This window comes from Ornithorhynchus anatinus, chromosome 4, assembly GCF_004115215.2.
Source record: "Ornithorhynchus anatinus isolate Pmale09 chromosome 4, mOrnAna1.pri.v4, whole genome shotgun sequence".
Taxonomy (NCBI): domain Eukaryota; kingdom Metazoa; phylum Chordata; class Mammalia; order Monotremata; family Ornithorhynchidae; genus Ornithorhynchus; species Ornithorhynchus anatinus.
Window position 1 is genome coordinate 37,725,935 of NC_041731.1, and position 25,887 is coordinate 37,751,821.

Sequence of the window (25,887 nt, forward strand, 5' to 3'; positions counted from 1 at the left end):
GCAGACAAATCCATTCTGTTGCCACTGTTGAAGATAAAATTCTGGGCTGGATGGACTACTGGTAATAGTGGTGATTTTATTCTGTTGTAAGCATGGAGAAACACACGGGTTCTGGATTTTAATTGATTTCACACAATATAGACAGTGTCAATTGAGGGCACGCTCTTTCTCTCCATATTTAAAAGACTGCTTTACAGAAGGTGTAATTTCCCCATAAAACAATTCAACCAAAATTTTCCAGAACTGCATTCTTTCTGTGCTGGTGGGAGATGAGATTACTTTATCCACTCCAAGATGCTAACTCCCTCGCTTGTATCCAAAATCAAAGTGGCTCCCAAAACCTACCTTTCAGTCTTCTCCACACAAATGGAAATGCAGTTTATGTTTTACTTGCACACACAATAGTTCCCCAAACAATTTTAACTGCATGTTAGGCGGATCAGCGGAGATCATCCTTTCTTGTAAATCTAAGGGATGTTCAAAATTTCAGACTCACGAATCCTTCCTTCAGTGACCCTTGTGATGAACTAATTTCCTTTGACTTGAACTTGATGCTCACCTCAGGTCCACAATATTTATGTAAATATTCTTATACTCTATTTCCCCTATCCTTAATCTATTTTAATGTCTGCCTCTCCCTGTAGACTGTCAGCTCGTTGTGGGCAAGGATGGCATCTACTAACTTAATCAATCAATCAATCTATTTATTGAACACTTACTCTGGGCAGAGCACTTTACTAAGGGCTTGGGAGAGTACAGTGTTGGTAGACACGAACCCTTCCCAAAATGATTGTTTGACTGATGGACTTGAAAGCCCTTCATCCAACCTCTCCGCCTTCCTCTCCCCTGACTTAAAAGGCAAAAACCAGCCATCTGTAATCTTCCAGGCATATCCAACCTACTTCCTTCACCGTAATGCCTAGCTGGCTCTGACGTGAGCCTGGCGCACTTAGGTGGGCAACGATCTGTGAAAGGATTAATTTGCAGGTCTTATTACCTAAATCGAAAGAAATTTTGCAACCGTCGGTAACATGCTTGTGAGATTTTTCTGGTATGGCCGAAGGCTGTTCATTTCTGCACTTCCCCAGACGAAGCCCTAAGGGTTCCCCAAAGTGCTTTGAAAATTCATGATAAGTGGCAGGCTGGGGGAAGTGGAAGGAAATGCCAACGTCGGGGGTGAAATGCCAAAATGGGAAAGCAAGGGGCAGACAAGGATAACAATCAGCAATCTCCCGCACACCATACATAAAAGCGACCACAACAGCTTACCTGATTCCTTTGTTCTGAGCAATACTATGTAGGGACAGCCTGGCCACTGTAGAAATCACCTGAGGAGGGAAAGGGAGAGAATTCATTTTAATTCTGGTAGAAATGGGAAACAGGCAACATGCTATTTTAATTGAAATATAAAGTGTGACCTGGGCACAGAATGCAAATCTAGCAGTGTGGCCCTTCCTGGAACAGTTTTCAATTTTCCAGCATCATTAATTTCTTAGTCCCTTAAATGTCATCCTGACCTGATTTTTCTGTAGGTTCTTTAATAATGGTAAATAACTGTAGCAGGACTGATGTACATTTTTAAAACTTTAAAACAATGAAACTAAGAGAAAATTTCAAATGGGTAAAGACTGGTAGTGGTTGAGAATATCCAGACCCAAAGTCCTTTTTTTTTTTTTTAAACAGAGAGTACATCATATTTTTCCTAGGAACTCCAAGCCCTTCACATGTATTATATTCCACATCTTTACAACTAGGCTTCAGGATCAAGAGATAATAAGAAAGGCCGGTGGCACAACCACTCTCCCTGGATTTTTTCCTCAATCGATGGCATTTAACGAGTGCTTACTGTGCACCAAGCACTGTTCTAAGCACTGGGGAGGGCACAATACAAGAGAGTAGCCATTGACGATTCCTGTCCACAAGAAGCATACAGACTTCCCACCTACCGCAAACTTCCTAATCTCCATCCCCGTGATTAAGAAGGTTTCACATTACTTCCAAGTGTGATGAGTCCCATGTCCACTGCTACCTCTGTCCCATCCCCAGACAGGAGATGGTCTGTGGGGAAATGGAAGCCCAGAGAGGCTAAGGATTTACCCCAAATCATCTGGCCATCCTGAACTCCCAAGCCAGTCCACTAGACCTCTATGCCTAGCTCTAATTTTTTACCAAAAACAAAGAGCATCACACGTGCTTCAGTACAAATCAGTGGATTAACTGCAGAGTTGGGATTCCAAAGAGATACCAACATAATGTACTTCTGAGTGAACAAGAACTTTCCTAGACCAACCAGGGCCATTTGCCTACAGCTTTCCTTCTCAGCACAATACAACTCTAAATAGAGAGAACGTTTTTTTAAAAAAATCCCTCACCCTGGGGCGTGATATCTGTCCCTTTCTGAAAGATGTCAGTTAAGGAGCAAAGAGATTCTGCCCAAGAGGAAAATTTTCAATTAGTCCAGTGGACTGTTCAGTTATCACGACTCACTCTAAAATGTAAACTGTATCCCGGAGCATTTAGCCCTGGAATAGCTCTGCCACTTCGATCTAAACTGTCATTTGCAGTGTGTGGCTAGGTCAGCCATAAGTACATATTATTAAGCAGAGCCAGAGTCTTCAACGGGGTTAAATTTACCAAACAAGCAGAAAAGCAATCATCTGACCTAGGAGAGGCCAAGCCGGGGTCTCTTCCTCTGTTTCTGCTGCAGTTATTTCTGGGTCTGAGAGGTGGGATGCTAAACTTAAAGGACGGTTTCAAAGTCTGACCTCCTTCCCAACCTCCTCCTATTCACCACTGACTCAAGTCAGAGCAGGAAGAAAGGTGCTGCCTCCAGAAGAAGAACCTGAGAAGTGTCATGGCCTAGTGAAAAGAGCATGGACCTGGAAGTCAGAGGACCTGGATTCTAATTTGGCCTCTGCCAATTACTTTCTGGGCTATCTTGGGCAGATCACTTAATTTATCTGGGCCTCAAATGTAATATGGGGATTAAATACCTGTTCTCCCTCCTACTTGGACTGTGAGCCTCATGAGAGACAGGAACTGTGTCTGACATAATTAACTCATACCTACCCCAATGCTTAGAACAATGTTTGACACATTGTAACCTCTTAAAATATACCATTAAAAACTAATGGAAAGAGCATAGAAATATCCAAAACCTTCCCTCCTCCAGACTTGATGTTTATTGTGTTGGACGGGGCTGTGATATTTTCAGACTGGCTCAATGGCCACCTGACCTTTCAGCAGCGAGGGGTAAGGTTCTGAGGCCCTGTCACTCAGAGCTTTCATGCACTTCTCTGTAATGCTAGGAGACGGACAGCTTTGAGGAGGATCCCGCCTACTCTCTAGGCTGCTGCTGTTCCACACCCCCAGTCCACTTTCTTTAGAATTACACCTTACATCTCCAAGAAAGGCAAAGGGCCAGGATGACAAAGGACTCCAATGAGGCAAGTTTGAAGAGAGGCAGAAATGGCTTTGCTTTTCACTCTGGATTGGAGGTGAAAAGGAGCAGAGGAGAAACTGCCTTTAGAAAAGTCAAACCAATGAAGAAGGAGGCTGGAGATCAGACATTTGAGGGGCTCACAGCTGCCACACCCCAGTCCCACCCTGGCAAAAACATAGCCTGGTCTGAATTGGGGAAGCCCAAAAGCTCTTTCAATCAATCATTCAATCAATCAATGGCATTTATTGCGTACTTATTGTGTGCTGAACACTAAGCACTTGGGAGAGTATTACATAACAGAGTTGGCAGAGATGTTCCCTTGCCCAAAAGGAGCTTACAGTCTAAAGGGGGAGACAGACATTAAACTAAATTATGGATATGTATGTAAATGCACAGGAAATGCACCATATGAAAGTGCAAACTTCGATCTCAACACCTGGTACAGGAATCGACTAGCACTGTCCCTTTGATCATTCATTTGTCTCTTAATTATCTGGGCTAACGAGGGGAAGGAGAGCCACGACCGAGTGATGTCCGTGAGCTAAATCTACATGTAGACAAAATCTCTAGTCTTCATCCTGGTCAAATCTTCCACTCACCAAACCTCTAGCAGAGTAATTTTCTACTTACTCCAGCTTCTCTTCATCCCTTTCCCCTGCCCTCCACTGAAGGAGAGATGTTGATGCCAAAAGGCAAGGAGCAGGTGGGGAGGTGAGGAAAGAGCAGATCCACAAATGGACCCAACCTTTGGGGAATACATGAGAATGGACTAGAAAGCATTTCAAAAAAACCAGGGGAGAAACCTGGCTCATTCCACAAAGATGGCAAGCTTTGGGCTCCACTCCAAATCAATCCTTAAGGGTTTTTGCATTTGGGGTTTCCAACCTCAAAGATGTCAAGAATCAGTGCTATTTTTCTGCTCAAATGTACCAAAATGTGTTCCAGCACCCTAACATGTCCTTTCTTCCTTGCCCAGATCACCCATGACAAATGTCAACAGCACATACAGGACTGAATCTCAGGATCCCTCCACCACCACTCATTCCCCACATTCCCTTCCACTCTACATTTCTGGCCTGGGTTAAGTAGGAAACCACTGTACCCTCTGAAACTCCTTTCTGGAAGGCAAAGTGGCTCTGATATTGGACAGACCATTTACCATTTGCTGTCAGTTTTATGACTTTGCAGACACTGGCTTGAGAACCTTCTGCAATGGTCTCTGGGAGCACTGTGCCAGCTTGTTCCCATCACAGGGTACAACAGCTGAGATTAAACACCGGCTCATTTGCACCTGCAATCCCCCTGGCCTAGCCACCTGGCACCTTCCCTTTCCAAGAGAGTTACCTAGGCCACTGGCTACCCTCTCCCATGTGAAGAGAAATTGACTTCTCTGCACAGAATATGAAATGTTTATGGACTCCAGGACAGTTGTCAACCTTTCCCAGGTTGGATAAAAACCTGGGAGAAATTGAAAATCTTGTTATTCTGGTACAACATTGTTCAGTGGGAAGACCAAGCAGCTTTACTCCCAGTCTCAGTTTACTAAAGCCGCCAAGCTCCTCCTACCTCATCAAGGTATTGAGTTTTAAGATGCAAGATGAGAGAGGATGTGCATGTGTGAAGCATTTGACCATTTCATTTTATCCCCAGATTCAAAAATCCGGCACAATCTTGGGTTTCCTAAACAAGGTTGCTGCAAGTGCCCAAAGGCATTTCAGCTGGGAGTAGTTAAACAATTTCAGCCCAGACAGGAGGAAATTCAGTAGTTTCTCGTATTCTGGGTTATTTCCCAAGACCTGCAAGAAGCTCCAGGATTTACACCCACATGTGAAACTAATGAGCAGAATCATCATCCTCCATGGTATTTACTGAGTGCTTTTTTAATGGTATTTGTTGAGTGTTTACTATGTGTCAGGCACTATACTAAGCACTGGGGTGGATACAAGCTTAATAGGTTGGACACAGTCCACATCCCCATTTTACAGATGAGGTAACTGAGGCAAAGAGAAGTTCAGTGCTTCCATGCACAGCACTTGTACTGAGTGGTTGGGAGAGTTGATAGACATGTTCCCTGTCCATGATGAGAATGACCATGTTTCTGAAATTGGCAAATAGCAAACACAGAGCCAACCCACAGAAAACATTTGCTCTGCATCCCCCTTGCTGGGTTGAAACTGGATATGTTTTTTCTTCCATTCACAATGTGGATGGCAAGGTGCAGGGTGGCCCATTTTTAAATTCTAAGTCCCATCTAGTGCACTGGCCTTGCTTTCAAATGGCTCAACATAGACCCATGACCTAATACAGTACTTTTACTAAGAACAAAGTACTGAAGTATTATGGCACTAAGTGCTTACTATGTGCTAAGCACTGAGGCAGACATATTATCAAAAATGGATATTTTTGAAAGATTGCTCTTAAATAGCACCAGAACCAACATCTGGTCTTTTATGGCTTTGTTCTTTTTAACAACTAAGCTTCATCCATTATTCCCTAACATTTAAAAATCCATATTCTGACCTAGCCAGGCACCTCATTCCTACATTAGGTATTCCTGCTACAAAGCAGTCAACATTGAATTCCAGCAGCCACCTTCGCTGAATATTTAAAATGCCACATTGAGTTGCTTCCAATTGTGATCAGAAGTTCAAAGGGGAAGGTGAATTGAGAGGTTGAGTGGGGTGGAGATGTGATGAACTCAGAGCTGAGATGTCAGTTCACAAGGAGCTCTTCCAAGCCCACCCGAGACTTCATTTCCCATTAGAGATAGCCTAGTTCCAACCATTTATGGCCACTTGGAGAAATTACAAGAAAAAAATGTGATCTCTGGTAATGTCATGTAATTTCAGCATGCAAATGTACTTCAACTAGACAGTGAAACTAGACCAAGTTGAAACAACAAGCAACCTGCTCTTTGCTGCCTTGGCAAAGGCCTCCCAGCATCAATCTTAGCACTTTAAAAGGAAACGTGCCGCTGATTATTTTAATGTTAGTTCTGGGTATCTTGAATAATATATCAACTTCTGCTTGAAAATTTCACAGTTAGCTCGCCCCTTCCATAATGTATCGGGGTTGTAAAGGAGGAAGACAAATTACTAACGTGCTACCATGCCACTCCCCGTTAAACTCCTTGTGGCAATAGAACATGTCACCCCTTTATTCTGTATTTCCCAAGCATCTGGTACAGTGCCCTGCCCCAGGTGAGCACTCAATAAATACCAATAATAATTTTGGTACTTGTAAAGCACTTACTATGTGCCAAGCACAGTTCTAAGCACTAGGGTAGATAAAAGTTAAATAGGTTGCACACGTTCCCTGTCCCATGTGCGACTCACACTCTTAATCATTTTACAGATGAGGTAATGGAGGCCCAGAGAAGTTAAGTGACTTGCCCAAGGCCACACAGCACACATACGGCAGAGTAGGGATTAAAACCCAGGTCCTTCGATCTAATGATGCTATTATCACAATTACTATGTCTGAAGCTTTAGATGCAGAACTGGTCTTCCCGGAGCATATTTTTCAGGAAATCACCAGGTACGAGCAATCAACCGTTTCTTTTAAACTGTGACGAGTTAACATTATGGGTAGAGAGTAGCACTTGGAATTACTATCCAACAAAGGAAGAAAGTAAAACTGTTCAGAGTCAACCACAGGAAGAAAGGCAGGTAGAAACCCTGACTAAACTGTTCAGAGTCAACCCCAGGATGAAAGATAGGTAGAAACCCTGCCTTGAGAATAATAATGATGGCATTTGTTACACGCTTCCTATGTGCCAAGCACTGTTCTAAGCACTGGGGTAGGTAAAGGGTAATCAGGTTGTCCCACATGGGGCTCACACTTTTAATCCCCATTTTACAGATGAGGTAACTGAGGCACAGAGAAGTTAAGTGACTTGCCCAAGGTCACACAGCAGACAAGAGAAACAAGACAGATTCCCACTCCGCCCAGATCACCTCAACAGTGAATGGCACTTTTGTTTCCTAAAGTGCTTTCATGTTACTTATTGCATTCTTAGTATTCAAAACAGCCCTGTGAGTTAGGTATTATAATCCTCCTTTTGCAAATGAGGAAATTAAGGCCCAGAGGTGTAAAGTGACTTGTCTGAGGTCACACAGCAGGCCAGTGACAGAACTGAGGATAGAACCCAGTTCTCTTTGCACTGGGCCACACCGTTTCAGTCCCGAAGTCTTTCCTCATATGGGAGAGCAGAAAAAAAAGGAGGCAAAACCTGGTAAATGAAAGAAGACAATAAAACTCCAGTGATCCAATGATCCCACTAAGCCCTCATTTCCTCTTTTCCCACTCTCTTCTGCATCATCCTTGCTCTTGGATTTGCATCCTTTAAATACGCCTCCCTCAGCCACACGGCACTTATGTACAAAACCATAATTTATTTATGTTAATATCTGCATCCCCCTCAAGACTGTAAGATCCTTGTGAACAGGGAAAGTGTCTATGAACTCTGTTATATTGTACTCTAAGTGCTTTGTAAATAATATTTTAAAAAGTGTTGATACTGATACCCTGAGTTGTTTTTTTTTTTTTTAAGATTTGGCAATTTTGCACAAAAATAGAAATCCTTGTTAAGGGACAGTAAGGAGTGTAACCCTTTCCCCATTTTATAAAGCAGATCAATTCAGACCAAGGAAATTAAAGTCACTGACTTCCTTAGTGTGCATACACATGCAGGGAAGCATGTGCTTGCACATACACACACACACAAACACACACACACCCCTTACCCACTCTGGGGATTAAAAAAAAATACGAACAATAATATTTAAAAAACACATGGTAGATCAAGGAATAGAAGCCTTTAGGAAAAAAAAGAGTGTATTTGCGGACACTTGTTTAGAGTAATAAAATGCAACAACCAAAGAAGCACAAACAGATTTCCAGTTATATTTCCCTGGACTGCTTCAAAAGTGGGAACATTAGAAAATTTTCACCTCCCACTCACACCTAGAGTCAGACCTCTAAACTCAGCAGGCCAGAGGTGATCCAGGCTGTGACTTTCCACATCTGCACTGAAGTCAGTCAATCGTCTTTACTGAGCACTTACTGTGTATAGAATACTGTACTAAGTGCTTGGGAAAATACTATATAACAATAGAAAAGACACATTCCCTGCTCACAGGAATGGTAACAATCTCACTCAGTGTAAGGCAAAATGGTCACTACCCTTTAATTCGCTTGGGCAATTGAGATGCCCACTCCCAACCTTCTTCTCCTGGGATTTTTCTCTTCTAATTCTACCTCTGTTGCCATTCTAACAGGACGGGCTGAGGAGATAATAATAATAACAATAATAATAGTGGTATTTGCTAAGCACTTAGCTTACTATTTGCCAAGCACTGTTCTAAGCACTGGGGTACTTATAAGGTAATCGGGTTGTCCCACGTGGGGCTCACAGTCTCAATTCCCATTTTACAGATGAGGTAACTGAGGCCCAGAGAAGTTAAGTGACTTGCCCAAAGTCATACAGCTGATAAGTGGCAGAGCCAGGATGAACCCATAACCTCTGACTCCCAAGCCTGTGCTCTTTCCACTAAGCCACACTGCTGAAACAGTTGAACAACCAGCTTTAGGGTCAAGTCCCACCCTTTCTTTTCAATACTCACCAATTCCCCCTGCAATTGTTGTTAATTGATAATTGTAGCATTTGTTAAGCGCTTACTATGTCCTGAGCATTGTACTAAGCACTGGAGTAGATCCAAGATAATCAGGTTGCACTCAGCCCCTGAACCACCATATGGGACTCATGATCTAAAGGCAAGGGAGAACAGGTACTGAATCCCTCTTTTACAGGTGATGAAACTGAGGCCCAGGGAAGTCAAGTGACTTTTCCAAAATCACCCAGCAGGCAAGTGGCAGAGTCAGGACTAGAACGCAGGTCCTCTGACTCCAGAGATGGTCTCTTCCTCTACAGGCGCTATACATGATAAGATTTCAAGAAGAAATCCAGCAGAGCTTTACCTTTGGTAAGTCAGCAAAGCTTGCTACTTTTCTCTCCTACTTTCTAAACTGAGGTCAAAAGGACTGGCAACCCCTCTCCCTGTGGAGACCATTCGAAATAAAACACTCAGTTTTCTAGAAAGAACATGTTTTGGCCAGGCAAACTCATCCCAAACTGCTCAAAACTAGGTCACGATAAACTACCTTCAGAAACAATGAAAGGAGAGGAGAGTGAACTCTTGAAATGATGGATCTGTTTTTGTCCTCTGAATGTGTTAGGCTGCACTTAGCTGCCTCACCCAGCCCTGGTTCCTGTGACTTTAAAACGATACTGTCTTGCGCCTCAAAAGTCATAAGCAATAATGTCCAAATTTGCTGGTCCCTTGAACCATATTCGAAAAGGCTATAACAATCAGGACGGCTTTATAGCTTTGGCGGCTGCAGTGCCATGCAGAATCAATCACCTGGAGCAACGCTGGACTCTCTCACCCAGCATTTGGACAATCCGGTGAGCAATTATCGCAGAGCAGAAGTCTGGGTGGGAGAGGTGACTCTCCTCAGTAGAGCCAAATAACAAGATTATCCAACTTCTTTAAACAGGTTCCTTGAGAAACTCTGCCCAACTTGGAAATCTAGTAGGAGCACTGGTGCATATTATGAGGCATATCATGCCGAATTCCTTTTTGGAATCCCTGTTCCCAGATGCACTAGGCTCCTGTCCTCTCTTTCTCTCTCTCTCCCCCCATTTTTTTTTTTAGAAGGAGCAAGATGTGTGAAAACTTTGTAATGCTTTCTGCAGAATGGCAAGAGGCCAGTGCTGAATGATAAATCATGATAGTTGAACAGACACGGCTTTACACTTCAGGATTTTCAGGGGAAGAGAAGGGGGAGAAAGCAAAATGATTATGCAGTCATGACCTCCTGCCTGTATAGGCTCCATTCCTAACCTTCTGAATTTCCTTTAACAATGACATTAACATAGACGCAGCATGGCTCAGTGGAAAGAGCCCTGGCTTGGGAGTCAGAGGTCATGGGTTCTAACCCCAGCTCCGGCACTTGTCGGCTGTGTGACTTTGGGCAAGTCACAACTTCTCTGAGCTTCAGTTACCTCATCTGTAAAATGGGGATGAAGACTGTGAGCCCCACGTGGGACAACCTGATCACCTTGTATCCTCCCCGGCGCTTAGAACAGTGCTTTGCACATAGTAAGCGCTTAACAAATGCCATCATCATCATCGACCAGACTCTCATGGTTGTGTGCTCGGATCATTTTCCTTCAAAAACGTTTAGGCAGTGTTTCCTCACTATTCAAGAAACTCCAGTGGTTGCCCATCCAATTTCACAACAAACAAAAACTCCTCAATACTGGTTTTAAAGCACTCAATCACCTTGTCCCCGATTCCCCCACCTCACCTCACTAATCTCCTACTACAACCCAGCCTGCACACTTCACTCCTCTAATGCTAACCTCACTGTACCTCGATCTTGTCTATCTTAGCCACCAACCTCTTGTCCACATCCTGCCTCTGGCTTGAACGCCCTCCCCCCTCATATCAGACATAGAGACTGTAAGCCCATCAAAGGGCAGGGACTGTCTCTATCTGTTACCGATTTGTACATTCCAAGCACTTAGTACAGTACTCTGCACATAGTAAGTGCTCAATAAATACTACTGAATGAATAATTGCTCTCCTCCACTTCAAAGCCTTATTGAAGCCATATCTCCTCCAAGAAGCCTTCCTTGCCTAAACCCTCCTTTCCTCTTCTTCCACTACCTTCTGAGTTGCCCTGACTTGCTCCTTTCATTCATCCTCACCCCATCCCAAAGTCAAAGCAGGTAGGAGAACAGGTATTGAATCCCATGTTTGCAGCCAAAAATAAGCAAAGGGAAGAGCATGGACCTGGGCTCTGATCCCAGCTCCTCCAACTGCCAGATGTGTGACCTTGGGCAAGTCATGTCATCACTTTTCTGTGCCTCATCTCCTTCATCTGCAAAAATGGGATTCAATACCTGTTCTCCTACCTGCTTTGACTTTGAGCCCCATGTGGGACAGGGACTGTATCTGATAATTATCTTTTATCAACCCCAGTGCTTAATACAGTTCTTGACCCAGAGTAAGCGCCCCGTCAATAAAATTCTTATTATAATTGCTCCTCCTTCCCCAGGAGAAGGTAATAAACCAATAGGTATAATAAGGTATAATAGGTATAGGGAGTCTGCCCCAGCTGCACAGCAGGAGAGGTAGAATTTGATGATTTGCACTTGGATTCCCAGACCCTCACTTAGACTACTAAACCTTGCCATCTCTTGTAGATATGAAAAGTCACTTAGAACGGAGAGAAGGGAAGCTGGGCACCCTCAGAAACATATTATTAAGAAAGGCCACCCTGGAAAGAACAGGGTGAGGAGCCGGTGGAGCGGAGACGGCAGTTTTTTCCACCCTTCCTGAGATCATTTTTTAGGAATAGAGGGAGTGTGGGTGGTGGAGATAGATTTCCCACCAGGCTGTGTAACTGCACTGTGCGTTAGCACACAGCAAGCACTTACTAAATATCATAATTCTTATTCTATGGCTCTCCAAAACCCATCAGGACAGAATCCCAGCTAACATCATTGAAGTTTTTTCTCCTTTCCTGACTTGCTCCCTTCATTCATCCCCCCTCCCAGCCCCACGGCACCTATGTATATATCTTTAATTAAAGTATTTATTTACTTAATGTTGGTCTCCCCTTCTAGACTGTGAGCTCATTGTGGGCAGAATATGTCTGTTTATTGTTATATTGTACTTCCCCAAGCTCTTAGTACAGTACTTTGTATGCAGTAAGCACTCAATAAATATGATTGAATGAATGAATTAACTTTCTACCCAACACACCTGCCTCCAGCCACCTCTAGCGCTTGCAGACTTATCTGTACCCATCCCTGGTGCTTATATATATATGTATTTATTCAAGTCTGCATTCAGTTATCTTTTTTTTAATAGAATTTGTTAAGCATTTACAATGTGCCCTGCACAGTACTAAGCTCTGGGGTAGGTACAAGCTAATCAGGTTGGACCCAGTTCATGAACCACAAGAGGCTCCCAGTCTCCATCGCCATTTTACAGATGAAGTGATTGAGGCCAAGAGAAGTTAAATGACTTGACCAAGGTCACACAGCAGACAAGTGGCAGAGCTGGGATTAGATCCCAGGTCCTCTGACTCCCAGGCCTGGACTCTATCCACTAAAGGTGAACACAAACTGGGTGACCTGGAGATCCCGTTGGGATTGAGACAGAGCAGCTTGTGGTAGATATGGACAGCCCCGAAAGGGACCCTAGCCACTGAGGAAGTCAGAGAGGCACAACAGACTGTACTTCCTCAGGTTCCTTTTCTGAGGAAGCTCCTCTGTTACTTTAGAAACTCCTTGAGGGGCAGGGACCATAACTACCCACCATACTGAACTCTTTCAAGCACTTAGTACACTGCTCTGCATAAATTAAGTGCTCAATAAATACCATTGACGGATTGATTGAGGGACAGGTATGGTCATGCCAACTTTTTATTGTGGACTTGAAAAGCGGGAGCAGCTTTTTTGGGTGGGGAGCCGGGAGAGGGACAATTAGGAGTGGCAGACTGGCTACGAAGAGAGAGAGGGTCAGGAAGCAGCATCTTCACCCATGGTAAACTGTGAACCCATGGTGAACCCATGCTAAACCCATGGTACAAGTAAACTGTTACTGCACCATGAAATTAAAGTCCACCAAGCACTCGGGAGAGGCTGCCTTGAGGCTGGGGAGGCAGGAGTGAAGGTTTATGGCCTTCAGGTTCTAGGCCTTCCATGTTTGGGGTGAGCTGTCTGTCTGTCTCTAAAAGGAACTGCCCCAACACTCAGGTGATGCTATTACATCGTCAGGGATTGAAGGACCAATATCCACAGCTCCCTGCATGAAGAAACTGTTTGAAGATGATTTTGGCTTAGGGGTCAACATGTACCTGAGATCAATCAATCAATTGTACTTATTGAGGACTTACTGGGCACAGAGCGCTGCTCTAAGCACTTGGGAGAGTACAATATAACAGAGTTGGTAGGCATGTTCCCTGCCCATGATGAGCTTACAGGCTAGTGGGGGAGACAGACATTAATATAAAAAATTAATTACAGATATGCATAAAATTGCTGTGGGGATGAATAAAGGGAGCAAAACAGGGCGAAGCAGAAGAGAGTGGGAGAAGAAGAAATGAGGGCTTAGTCAGGGACGGCCTCTTGGAGGAGATGTGCCTTGAATAAGAATTTGAAGGTGGGAGAGTGATTGTCCATCAGAAATAAAGAGGGATGGTGTTCCAGGACAGAGGCAGAATGTGGGCGAGAAGTCAGTAGCGAGCTAGACAAGAACAAGGTACAGTGAGTAGGCTGGCATTAAAGGAGTGAAATGTGCAGGCTGGGTTGTAGTAAGAGAGCAGTGAGGTGAGGTAGGAAGGGGGCAAGATGATTTGAGTCCTTTAAAATCAAAGATTTCTGTTTCTGTTCAATGCTAAAGTGAACAATCAACCACTGAGGTACCTGAGACACAGGAGACTGAAGAGGGGAAGCTTCCTACAGTCAGATGCCACTGTTAGAACCATGTGGACGGTTGCCTCCTTGAAAACCAACACCATAGTAATGGATGGACCATCCAACAACCCTCACTTTACCTCTAGGAACCGATTATGGGCCTCTCATCTGTGTAACCTTCCCTCGTGACTGTACTGCTATTTTCATTTGCACAGCTTCCTGTGGGAGTGAATTTTACAGGCATCTGATTCTCTCTGGTGTCTAACTTGAAACTCTCTGGCAGGATGTTAAGCCCATACTGTCTCATTCAAGCTGCAGGATGCCACACCTCAGTTGGTCCTGGAGTTCAGAACCAAAACCCTTTGGAGACCACAGACTGTGACCCTCAGCCTCAATGCAGTTAACACTCTCTCCAGGGATTCAAATTTTATGTACTTGCTGGATTGGAGAAAGGTTTACAGGCAGTCAGGGAATCAATCAGTGATAATTGAGGGGTTACGGTATATAGTACTGAACTGAGCGCTTGGGAGAATACGATACAATAGAGTTGGGAGGCACGTACCCTGCTCACAGTGAGCTTACAGTCTAGAGGGTAAGAATGAATAGAAAGAGAAGACAAGGGCACTGACAAATTGAAAAAAGGCTGGAAAAGTAATGTATTAAGTGAGCACTTACCATGGGCAGAGCACTGCATAAGTGCTTAAGAGAGTGTAATACAATTAGTGCATATGGTACCTTCCTTCCTATTTAGACTCTGAGCCCCATGTGAACAGGACTGCCATTTGTCTGCTGTGTGACCTTGGGCAAATCACTTCTCTGTGCCTCAGTTACCTCATCTGTAAAATGGAAATTAAGACTGTGAGCACCATGTGGGATATGGACTGTGTCCGACCTGCTTATCTTGTATCTACCCTAGCACTTAATACAGCGCTGGGCACACAGTAAGAGCTCAACAAATACCACCATTGTTATTATCACTATTGCTTGTCACTTGGGAGATATAACAGCATGAATAGAGCATGAGCCTGGGAGTCAGAAGGACCTGGGTTCTAATCCTGGCTCTGCCACTTGTCTGCTGTGTAATCTTGGGCAAGTCTTTCAGCTTCTCTGTGCCTCCCTTACCATATCTGTAGAATGGGGATTAAGACTATGAGCCCCATGTGGGACATGGACTGTGTTCAACCTGATTAGCTTGTATATACCCTGGTGCTTAATACAGTGCCTGGCTCATAGTAAACGCTTATCAAATGCCTTAAAAAATCTGTTGGGGGAGATAGGCACTAAAATAAATTACAGATGGGAGATAGAAGAAAAATAAACTATATAAGGTACGTAAAAGATGTACAAAAGTGATTCTGGAGGTTGCCCAGGGTGCTCAAAAAATATTAGGTGTGTGTTGGAGGGGGGAGGAATTAAACAGGGTAGACTAAAGATGAATCAGGGAAGGCTTCTTGGAGGAGGTCTGATTTCAGAAAGGCTTTGAACACAGGAAGAAATGCGGTCTTTCAAATTTGAAGTGGTGGGGGGTAGGGAGGAAACATTTTCAGGTATGAGGGAGGACATGGGCATAAAATAGAGGGTAGGAGAGGTGAGAATGAGGCAAAGTAAGTTAACTTGAGAGTAACAAAGTGTGAGACAGGGTGTAATATGCAAAGAGTGTGGATAAGTATAAAGAATTGAGCTTTTCAGGCATCTGAGATGGGGAGTTTCTGCTTGATGCAGACAGAAATGGGCAAACTTGGGAAGATTTTAAGGAGGAGGAGGCGATTTGGGAGGGAAGACTAGGAGTTTAGATTCAGAAATATTGAGCTCAAGGTATCAGTAGGATATCTATTAAGAGATGCCTTGGAGGCAGGAGGAAAGATTCCACACAAAGAACTCTTTCCTCAACTTAGAACTTAATAATCGGCCCCCCTGACTAGTGGGAAACCAAAACGCTCAATTTTACACTTCCCTACAGGCTCAGAACTCCCCTGGTTCATTTATCCAGCCGCAGCAAGCAGACACTGCTCCACTCTGTCAGCCCCAGGAGGGGCTCCTCTTCTAGAGTGTAAGCTTGTCTTCTAGACTAAGCTCACTATGGGCAGGGAATGAGTCTGTTTATTGTTATATTGTACTCTCCCAACAGCTTAGTACAGTGCTCTGCAGAGTAAGCGCTTACTAAATACAGTTGATTGAATGAATGAAAGGGGCATGAGGTCTGGGGAAGGAGAGTGTGACCCCAGGGAGAGGGACTTAGCCTGGGGAAGGGGCAGGTGTGGCTAAGATATTCCTCTCACTTCCTTTGCAGCTGTGGGGTCTTTTTTCTGGTTACCTGGACATTTTCTGTGTCACCTCAACATCTAGACTGTAGGCTTGTGGTGGGCAGGGAATATGTCTAACAACTCTACTGTATTCTCCCAAGCATTTAGTACAGTGCTCTGCACATAGAAAACAGTCAATAAAATATCATTGATTTTCTGCCACTGCTCTCCATTGGCCCAGCTCTCACAAAGTCCCTCTTAGGAAGGATAAAAGGGTGATCCCTGCCCTCACACCCCTGATAATACAGCCCACAAGACCCAAAGCACAAGTCGTCCCCTCTCCCCCCACCTCGATCCTATAAACAACAAATCCATGAGACATAGCAACAAAAGGCAGGTCAGAACAATAGCCTGTTCAGTCCTGTGTTCTGCTCCGATACTACCGATACCATCTTGCAACACAGAAACAACATACTACATGCCATATATAAATCAGAATGCATTTCTTAAGGTTGTTAAAATGCTGATATAGGCACATGTGAAATACTATTTCGCATTTTGTTTTAGCAGCTCTTAGTTTCCCCTCCTTTCCGGAGTATTTTAATGGATGCTGGTGATTTTCTTTCATTTTAATCTAACTCTAATTTTCACAAACAAATAGAAAAAGTACCAAAAATCACCGCTTTCAATCTGATCACACTTTTTCATCTCGACATTCTCAGTTCAAAAGCAAAAGCTTCTGATTCACCACTTCAATAGCTTTAGAGTAAACTTAAACAGAAGTACAGCCTGTCCCAGTAAAGATAGGAGCTAACAAAAGGTAACAGATACCATGATTTCAATTTTACTTGTTGCAGTTCATTGTTACCATTATTGACACTGAATGGACTTTAGCATTATGGTCACTCTAGTGAGTAGATTATCATTCGAGTCCCATTGTGCCACCATCATGGGGGCACTTCTCCTCCAAGAGGTCTTCTCTGGTTAAGCCCTCTTTTCCTCAGCTCCCACTGCCTTCTGTGTCACCTAAGCACTTGGGAGCTCACCTCCTCCAGGAGGCCTTCCCAGACTGAGCCCCCATTTCCCTCTGCTCCTCCTCCCCTCCCCATCCCTCCTTCTCCTCTTTCTTCTTCCCCTCCCCTCAGCACTGTGCATATTTGTATATATTAATTACTCTGTTTTGTTAATGAGGTGTATATCGCCATGATTCTATTTATCTTGATGTTGTTGTTTTGTTTTGTTCTGTTTTGCTTTGCTTTGCTGTCTGTCTCCCCCGTTGAGACTGTGAGCCCGTTACTGGGCAGGGATTGTCTCTATCTGTTGCCGAATTGTACATTCCAAGCACTTATTAGTACAGTGCTCTGCACATAGTAAGCACTCAATAAATACTACTGAATGAATGAATTAATCTAGGATCCATCAATTAATCCATCATATTCGAGTGCATACTGTGCAGGACACTGTACTAAGTGCTTGGGAGAGTAAAACACAATATAACAAACATTCCCTACCCACAAGCTTACCATCTAGAGGACCTTTGGTCATTTGATAGTTGCCCTGCAGTACTTAAGTACATATCTATAAATTATATATCAGAAATTACTTATATTAATGCCTGTCACCCCTCCCCTAGACCGGAAGCTCGTTGTAGTCAAGGAATATGTCTACCAACTCTCATATTGTACTCTCAACTGAATAGCACAGTGCTTTGCACACAGTAAGCACTCAATAAATGCCACTGATGATGATGAAGATGATGGGAAGGTCCCTGAACGATTGCCCTGCTTGACCCATGACCCTTAGCACTGGCCTTATCCAGACCCAACACAAATTCAGTGCATGATTCCCTACTGTGCTGAAAATCTGAGTCTTCGAGTAGAGGCTGATCTTCAGTGGGCTCCTGCCCGCCTTTCGTAAAAACCTAAGGAAAATCAAAGCTCGGTCCCCTCCTGCCAGCCGGTTCTGAGGCCGCATCGTATGGCATCACAACAGCCAATAGAAGAATTGAAAGGTCTATTCTGCATCCTCTGCGGGCTGGGTCATGAGGCACATGTGAAGTAGCAGAGGAAACTGGCCTGCCAGCGGAAATTCTCCACTGACCGATGAGAAAAAAGCCAGGGCTTCCCTCTGGACTAATTTTCATACAACAACCTTCTTCATAGGCTCTTTGAAAGGTCCCTAATCAACAGGGGCGTGAACACACACATACATACACACAAACAGACCCAGGTTACCATATGGTTATCCTGGCTCCAACCCCTGCCCTCAATTAACAGTCTATAATTAATCCAAAGAGGGCCCAGGGTGCTGCAGATGAGCCTGCTTGCAAAATGGGAGCTTCACTGATGACCCGCACAAGGTCCTGGGAAAGACATTTGCCATTCGGGGCGTGAATGTGAAATGAAAAGATTTCCGATTCATCAGTAGAATAAGAAACTCCATCGACCTGGAAGGCGCTTGCCTCTTTAACTTACCCGGAGGGGGGGCAACAATGGAACCACCAATGAATTTTTGGTAAAAGTCACCCCTCAATATTTGTGTGCAGAAAGCGCTCTGGGATTATGCTCTCCAGTGCCGCAGTTTTGTCGTGTTTCTTTCTGTTTGATAAGTATTAAGGATTTACAGAGAAAACTGGATTTAAAATGATCATTAAACTGCAGGTCTCTAAAAACGATCTAGTTTGACACACTGAACGGGAGCTACTCTCCTCTCCCCCAGACGGCCGTATGCCTTATGCATACACACACCCCCCCCTCCTTATTTGGAAACCAAGTCTTCATAGAACAATGTGCAGTGTTATCTCAACACCGCAGCAAGGGTATTGCATTTGAAATTTTCCCACTAAAGCCAGAAGCAGGAAAAAAAGTCAATATCAAGTTGCTCTTCTCTGAGGTTTCATTGTGTCGAAGAAGGAACAAAAAACAGGTATTGAGGCAATACATACACAATGCCATCATCGCAATAGCTTTAAGGTCTAGAACAGCTGTTGCTGCTGGGGGGTTGGCCCAGTACGGGGAATTGAATTTTGTATTCCTAGGAATTCACCACGATCTGCCACAGTTTTCTTATCTGCCAAGAAAGGATGAGCGACTTTATCTCTTTCAAAGGTATGGGCAAGAGGACAGTCCCATTGTAGAATACTATCCACTAAACAACTGTACAGAGCAATTACAGAACATTATTGACTACCAGCGCGTGTGAGAAGTCTTGCACTAAAAGGGTCTGGACTTTTCATTATAACTTACCCAGGAGAAAGGAGTAGGTAGGCAGAGCTCCTCTGATGGGATTTCAGCATGTAGGAGGGGAACGTGGGTGGGAGGGGAAGGAATAGATGGTTGAGGAGGACAGTAATTAAGGCAAATTAACTTTTGCAAGCCACCCCATTTACCAATTTCCTTATAACCCAGGGGAGCAGAGCCTAGAGGTGAGCTGTAAGAAGAATCGTTACATAATTAGTCTCAGGCCTCAGCTGAGGGTTTTGGGGATTTTTTTTTTTTTGCCTGTCTTTCCTTTAAAAATAATACATTGTGCTGAAGAAGCATTTAAAGGGTTTTCTAGGACTGACCTGCCTGCCCTTGCTAAGGCCTATAACAAAATCAGAGGAGATTAAAGGAGACAAAGGAAATAACCCTTTTCTTTCCCTAGCTGGATTTCCCAATAGTGCCGTTATTGGCAGGAATGCAGGCTAGGAACTGAAAGGCAGCACCTGATACGGGTTGGGCACACAGACACTGCGATCATTCAAAATTTTGTAGCTGCCTTGAGAAACAGATCAAAACCATCAGAATCACGCTTTGTCCTACTTGGCAGCAGGAGGATGGACTAGATGACCTTTCCGGGGTCCCTCTAGGACTTTCCTTAAGCTATATATCTTAATTGGGTGGCACTGAATTTAGTCTCTCCAGCAGATATTCATTATTGACTTACAGATCGTAGAATAACACCACCTCAGCCTCTCACTTGCTATTTGAGGATTCGGGTCACTTCAGTGTCTCCCAACCCTAATTATCCCACCACTTCTGCTCTGTAGGGATATGATTATCTTGGAAATGTGATCATCATGAAAATGAGAGGAAAAGTTCAGTTCCAGCACTTCACCAACAACTTGGACAGGGCAGGCCCACATGTGTTCACTCTTTCACCTTCTCCGTGGGTAGAAGATCACGTGTCTCTTTAACTCGGGTCTCAGCTGGCCTCACGTCTCCTACCTCAGGTTTACAATTTGCTCTTCTTTAATTCAATTTGAGCAGGCTGCCCCATTTTGGCTAGGTAGCTCTTCAGTCAGGTAGAAATTTGGAGTTCACCTTTCCTCAGTGCCCCCAGGAACCAGCCCAAGAATAGTGGCAGGGGGCACCCCGAATCAGAATGTACTGAGCCAAACAGGAAGTAGCCCAGAGCTAATTCCGCTGTAAAGCCAGGCATGTGTGCAAAGCCTGCCTGGATCTGCCAGGGTTTGGTTCTGAGATGGCATGACCTGACCTTAGGGCCCAGGTTCTTCATGGCTTGTGGGGTTTAAGCCCAGACAGGGGGCTAGCTCTATGATTCGGTTCCTTATGTAAACTCAGGCCTAAAGCTCTGCCCTGGTCTAGGCTCATCTGGGGAATTCTGACCCCAATCTCCCCTGCAGCACAATTATCCTGATATTTCAAGCCAAAACCCTCTTTCTGGAAAACTGACTAACTTTCTGGAAAACTAAATCCATCAAAGAGGATTTAGGGAAGCCCGTAGACTCTGGCTCGCCTGTGAATCGACACCTTATAGTGGCAGGAGGTTTGTGTACGTGGATAAGGCTTAGAGCTATGCCAAGCAGCGTAGCTCAGTGGAAAGAGCACTGGCTGGGGAGTCAGAGATCATGGGTTCAAATCCCAGCTCCACCTCTTGTCAGCTGTGTGACTTTGGGCAAGTCACTTAACTTCTCTGTGCCTCATCTATAAAATGGGGATTAAGACTGAGAGCCCCACATGGGACAACCTGATCACCTTGTATCCTTCCCAGTGCTAAGAACAGTGCTTTGCACATAGTAAGCACTTAAATGTCAACTACTCATAGTGGAAAGATCTAAGCCGAAGCATCAAAGTCGATTCACCTGTGCTGGGCAGCAGCGATATGAGAAAGAGTCAAAGACGGGTGATCAAATCAATGATTAAAGACAACAGCAGAGACTCAAGTTTTTACTGTGTGGAAGAAGTCAATGGTAAACCACTTCCATACCTTTACCAAGAAAATTCTAAAGATGCACGTAACACTATCTTTATGACAGAATATGGGACACTCTGAAGAGGGTGCTTGCATGGAATCACTATAGGTCAGCAATAACTTGATGGCATTTGACAAAAAAAAAGTAGACTCCAGACAAAGTGCTGGTGAAGACGCAGCCTGAGCCACAGCCTCCTCTCAGGAATGCATGAGCAGAAGGGCAGTATTCTCATTTTTCTGGGTGAAAGGCTGGGTTCCTAGAAAAGTTACTAGTTCAATCCACGGCCACAGAATCTCATCATCTTTGATTCCAGATCTGCACAATTTCCCTGCATCACTCAAGACAATCGCTTCTTTAGGAAGGGGTCTGATGACAACACTTTCCACATAAATGAGAGGCAAATAGGAAAAACAGCCAGTCCCGGTTGGGGTACACCCCATGTTAATCTGCTTTCTTAGGGTTATAAAAACAGGCCCTTTTGACTCTTGAAAGTAATGGGAGCACAAGGGTCCAGGAAATCTCAAAACTTGAAAGGCTGTTGTATAATATTGCAATTCTCAGCTTTCAGCAGCATCTGAGCAGAACCTCGAAGGAGATTTTTTTCCTCCCTTCTTTATTGGGTTTATGGAAACAGATGGAAAATATAGTCAAATGTAATGCTAAGCATTGAAATCCGCTTCCCAGAAAATAGCTTAAACCTACATTAATGCTTAATCCCATTTATCTAGACCTTGTGCATACACAGAACATATTGTGGATTTTTACATTAGTTCAAGCAGCGGCAAAACTATGTATTTGTGTGTTTGTGGTAGAGGGGGTGGGTAAAGGAGAAGCTTTGGAGGCCCTCCCTGGCCTGTCACTCATTCCTCCCTCTCCCTAGGGCTTTGGGCCATTTACCCTACTCAAGTAGGCTGTAAGCTTGTTGTGGGCAGGGAATTTGTCCATTCATTATTGTATTGTACTCTCCTAAACACTCAGTACAGTGCTTAGCAGGCAGTAAGTGCTTAATACATACAATTGAATTGAACTGAAGAACAGACAAGGGTACTATTACTAAACCCCCATTCCCCTCAAATTCCAGGGAGAGAGAGACAGGTTCTGGTCAGGAAGCAGGCTTGTATGGATCGGAAACTCCTCCATTGGATTTGAAGCTCCTTGAGGGTAGAAAAGTACCTTTTTCCTTCTTTGGTATTTTCCCAAGCGATGAACATGGAGCTCTGAACCCAACAGGTGCTCAACTATAGCAGTGATTGGTTGGAACAGCCCACCCAATTTTAATCCCACATTCTTCCCTTCTCCACACCTTTTCTGCTTCTCTGGCACTGGTCACTACACTCTGACCCCTTAGATGGTTAGGCTACGGCAGGAGCCTACCAACAGTGGTGGTGAGCATTCGCTGTCAATAGGATGGGCTGGGGGCTAATTAAACAACCTCCTAAAGGCTGGGTCAGCCAGCTGACCCAGTCATTTAACCCTCCTCCCATCACTGCCTTCAAAGATGAAGTTCTAAAATGTCCTTTGGCCAGAAGCATGGACAACCACAAAACAGACAGCCCCAAACAGGAAGGTAAGGGGAGAAAAATTGCCTGCAGGTAGCTGATTTATACATAGATAAGCTGTTGACCAAATAAAGTTCATTAGGCAGGAGTTTCTTACGCTCTGACCACTCACTGTAACAGCTAGAAACTGTTTCCACTGAACCCTACCAACAAAATGCAGCACCCTGATCCAGGAATTCTGGATCCACTACCCTCCTCACATATTTCCAAATGAACCCTGCACTTTACATTTTTTTAAAAAAGGTTCTGACCTATGTACATATCTGCTTGTTTGTGTTTTCTATTTAAAAGAATAAGCTTGTGTTCATGATGTAGAGTGTAGAGCTAGGCTCCCATTCTATTAACTGCCACATATCAGAGGAGTAGCATGGTTTAGTGGAAAGAGCACAGGTCCAGGAGTAAGAGGACTTGGCACCGAATCCCGGCTCCACCTCGTGCCTTCTGGGTGACTTTGGGCAAACTTAACTTTTCTGTGCCTCAGTTACCTCATCTTTTAAATGGGGATTCGATTCCAGTTTTCTCTCCTACTTAAACTGTGAGCCCTATGAGGGACAGGGACTGTGTCTGACTTAATTATCTTATATCTACCTCAGAGCTTAGAACAGTGCTTGGCACATTATGTTTGACAAATACCACAACTATTATTGTTACTATTTTTAATATTATCATTATCATCAAGCAGTAACTTCTTGCCTCCATTTGGCAGTAATTTTGGACAGGGACTATTTCTTATTTCTTCTCCAGATTCCCAAGCACATAGTACAGTGTTCTATACCACAGTAGGTTTTCAGTCAATCGGTTGATATTGGTACATACCAGGTACCAAAGGAACAGAATACTTCTGTCAATAGTTCAATTCCAAGTCCAAAAATGTGAAGCTGTCCTTTAAACAGCCTAGTATCGGCAGAGACGACATCATAGATTTCGACGACTTCAACTTTTGAACGTAGGCTTAACGGACTTAGTTACAAACCACAAGATCATGCTTAGGGAGATGGTGACACTGGGGTAAGGTACTTGCAGTGGGATCACCAGTCTGCAGGGGTTAAAGAAAAGGTCTGCTGGTGAATAATGATAATGATTGTGGGGATTGATTAGCATTTACTGTGTGCCAAGCTCTATGTTAAGCACTGGGGTAGATACAACACACTCAGATGAAATGCAGTCCCTAATTTACAGATGAGGAAACTGAGGCACAAAGACATTTAAGGGATTTGCTCAAACTCATACAATAGGCCAACGGCAGAGTGAGGATTAGAACCCAGGTCTCCTTACTCCATATCCTGAGCGCTAAACACTAAGTCAAACCAAGGAAGAGTGAGGCCCCTGAAGATGTGAGATCAGGAATAGTTAACTCAATCTGCACTCCCTTAGGGTTGACCCTGCCCTCCCAATTCAGAAAGGCAAGATCCTCTGGCAGTGGAGACCCTTGAAATGCTACCAATAGAACTTAATGTTGGATTGCTGCATCAGTCTCCTTGCTGACTTCCCAGACTCCTGTCTCTACCCACTCCAGTCCATACTTCACTCTGCTGCCTGGGTCATTTTTCTCCAAAAATGTTCATGACATGATACCCCACTCTTCAAAAAAACTCCACCTCCATCTACCTCCACATTAAACAAAAACTCCTCACTACTGGCTTTAGAGCACACTACTACCTTGCCCCCCTCCTACCCCGCTCCACTACTCTTCTCCTACAACTCAGCCTGCACACTTTGCTCCTCTAATGCTAACCTTCTCACTGTGCCTCAGTCTCGACTGTCTCACCGCTGACCCTTGGCCCGTGTCCTGTCTCTGGTCTGGAATGCCCTCCCTCTTCAAATCCGACAGACAATTACTCTTCCCCACTTCAAAGCCTTATTAAAGGCACATCTCCTCCAAGAGGCCCTCCCTGACTAAGCCCCTCCTTTCTTCTTCTTTCACTCCCTTCTGCATCACCCTGACTTGCTCCTTTTGTTCCTCCCTCACAGCCCCACAGCACTTACGTTCACATCTGTACTTTATTTATTTATATTAATGTCGGTCTCCCCAACCCTACACTGTAAGCTCGTTGTGAGCAGGTAATGTGTCGGTTTATTTTTGTATTGTACTCACCCAAGCGCTTAGTACAGTGCTCTGTAAACAGTAAGCACTCAATAAATTCAACTGATGAATAACTGAATAATGTTCATTTCCTAAAAAAAATCTTTGAAAATATAATGCATTAACAAAGATGCTTCCCGAACATACCATCTTGTAGAATTGTATATAAACCTTTTCTGGATTACAAGCTACTAGTAGTGTGGGTTTCCAAGGAAATAAAGCCAGGTTACCACCTCTAAATCTTTATGTGGAATGCTATTCCACTTCTGGCTCGTTTGCCATATCAGGGAACAAAAAGCAGTAGGAAGACAATTCTTGGCCCCACTTGGCACCAGAACTAGTTCAGATGACTGTGGTACATCTGAGTTTGTTCAATAATTGATTATTATTTATTATTAGTAGTGGAAAGAGCATAGGCCTGAGTTTTAATCCCGGCTCTGCCAACTGCCTGCTGTGTAGGCTGGGGTAACTCACTGAACTTCTCTGTGTCTCAGTTTCCTCAAAGGGATGAGATACCCATTCTCCCTCCCCTTTAGACTGTGAGTGCCATGTGGGACTAGGTCTGATCTGATTATAGCATATCTACCCCAGCACTTAGTATACAGCTTGGCACACAGGAAGCACTTAACAAATAGCACAGTAATTGTTCTTATCACTGGTCAGTTTATTAAGCACTTATGATGGACCACACAATCTATTAAGCACTAGGATAGATGCAAGAAAACAGATTGGACATAGTTCCTACTCTATATTGGGCCCTCTAGACTGTAAGCTTGTTTTGGACAGGGAATGTGTCAGTTTATTACTATACTGCACTCTCCCAAGTGCTTAGTACAGTTCTCTGTACATAGTAAGTGCTCAATAAATATGA

General features: G+C 44.0%; 1 protein-coding gene across 9 annotated transcripts in view; it reads right to left on the reverse strand.

Annotated features, from left to right (window-relative positions):
* Positions 1–25,887, reverse strand: part of VAV2 (vav guanine nucleotide exchange factor 2) — a 374,103-nt gene that overhangs the window by 155,390 nt on the left and 192,826 nt on the right. For all 9 annotated transcript variants that reach the window (XM_029063006.2, XM_029063005.2, XM_029063007.2 and 6 more), the window contains exon 3: positions 1,270–1,328. In XM_029063006.2, the coding sequence (XP_028918839.1) occupies positions 1,270–1,328 (59 nt within the window). The remainder of the gene's footprint in view (positions 1–1,269; positions 1,329–25,887) is intronic.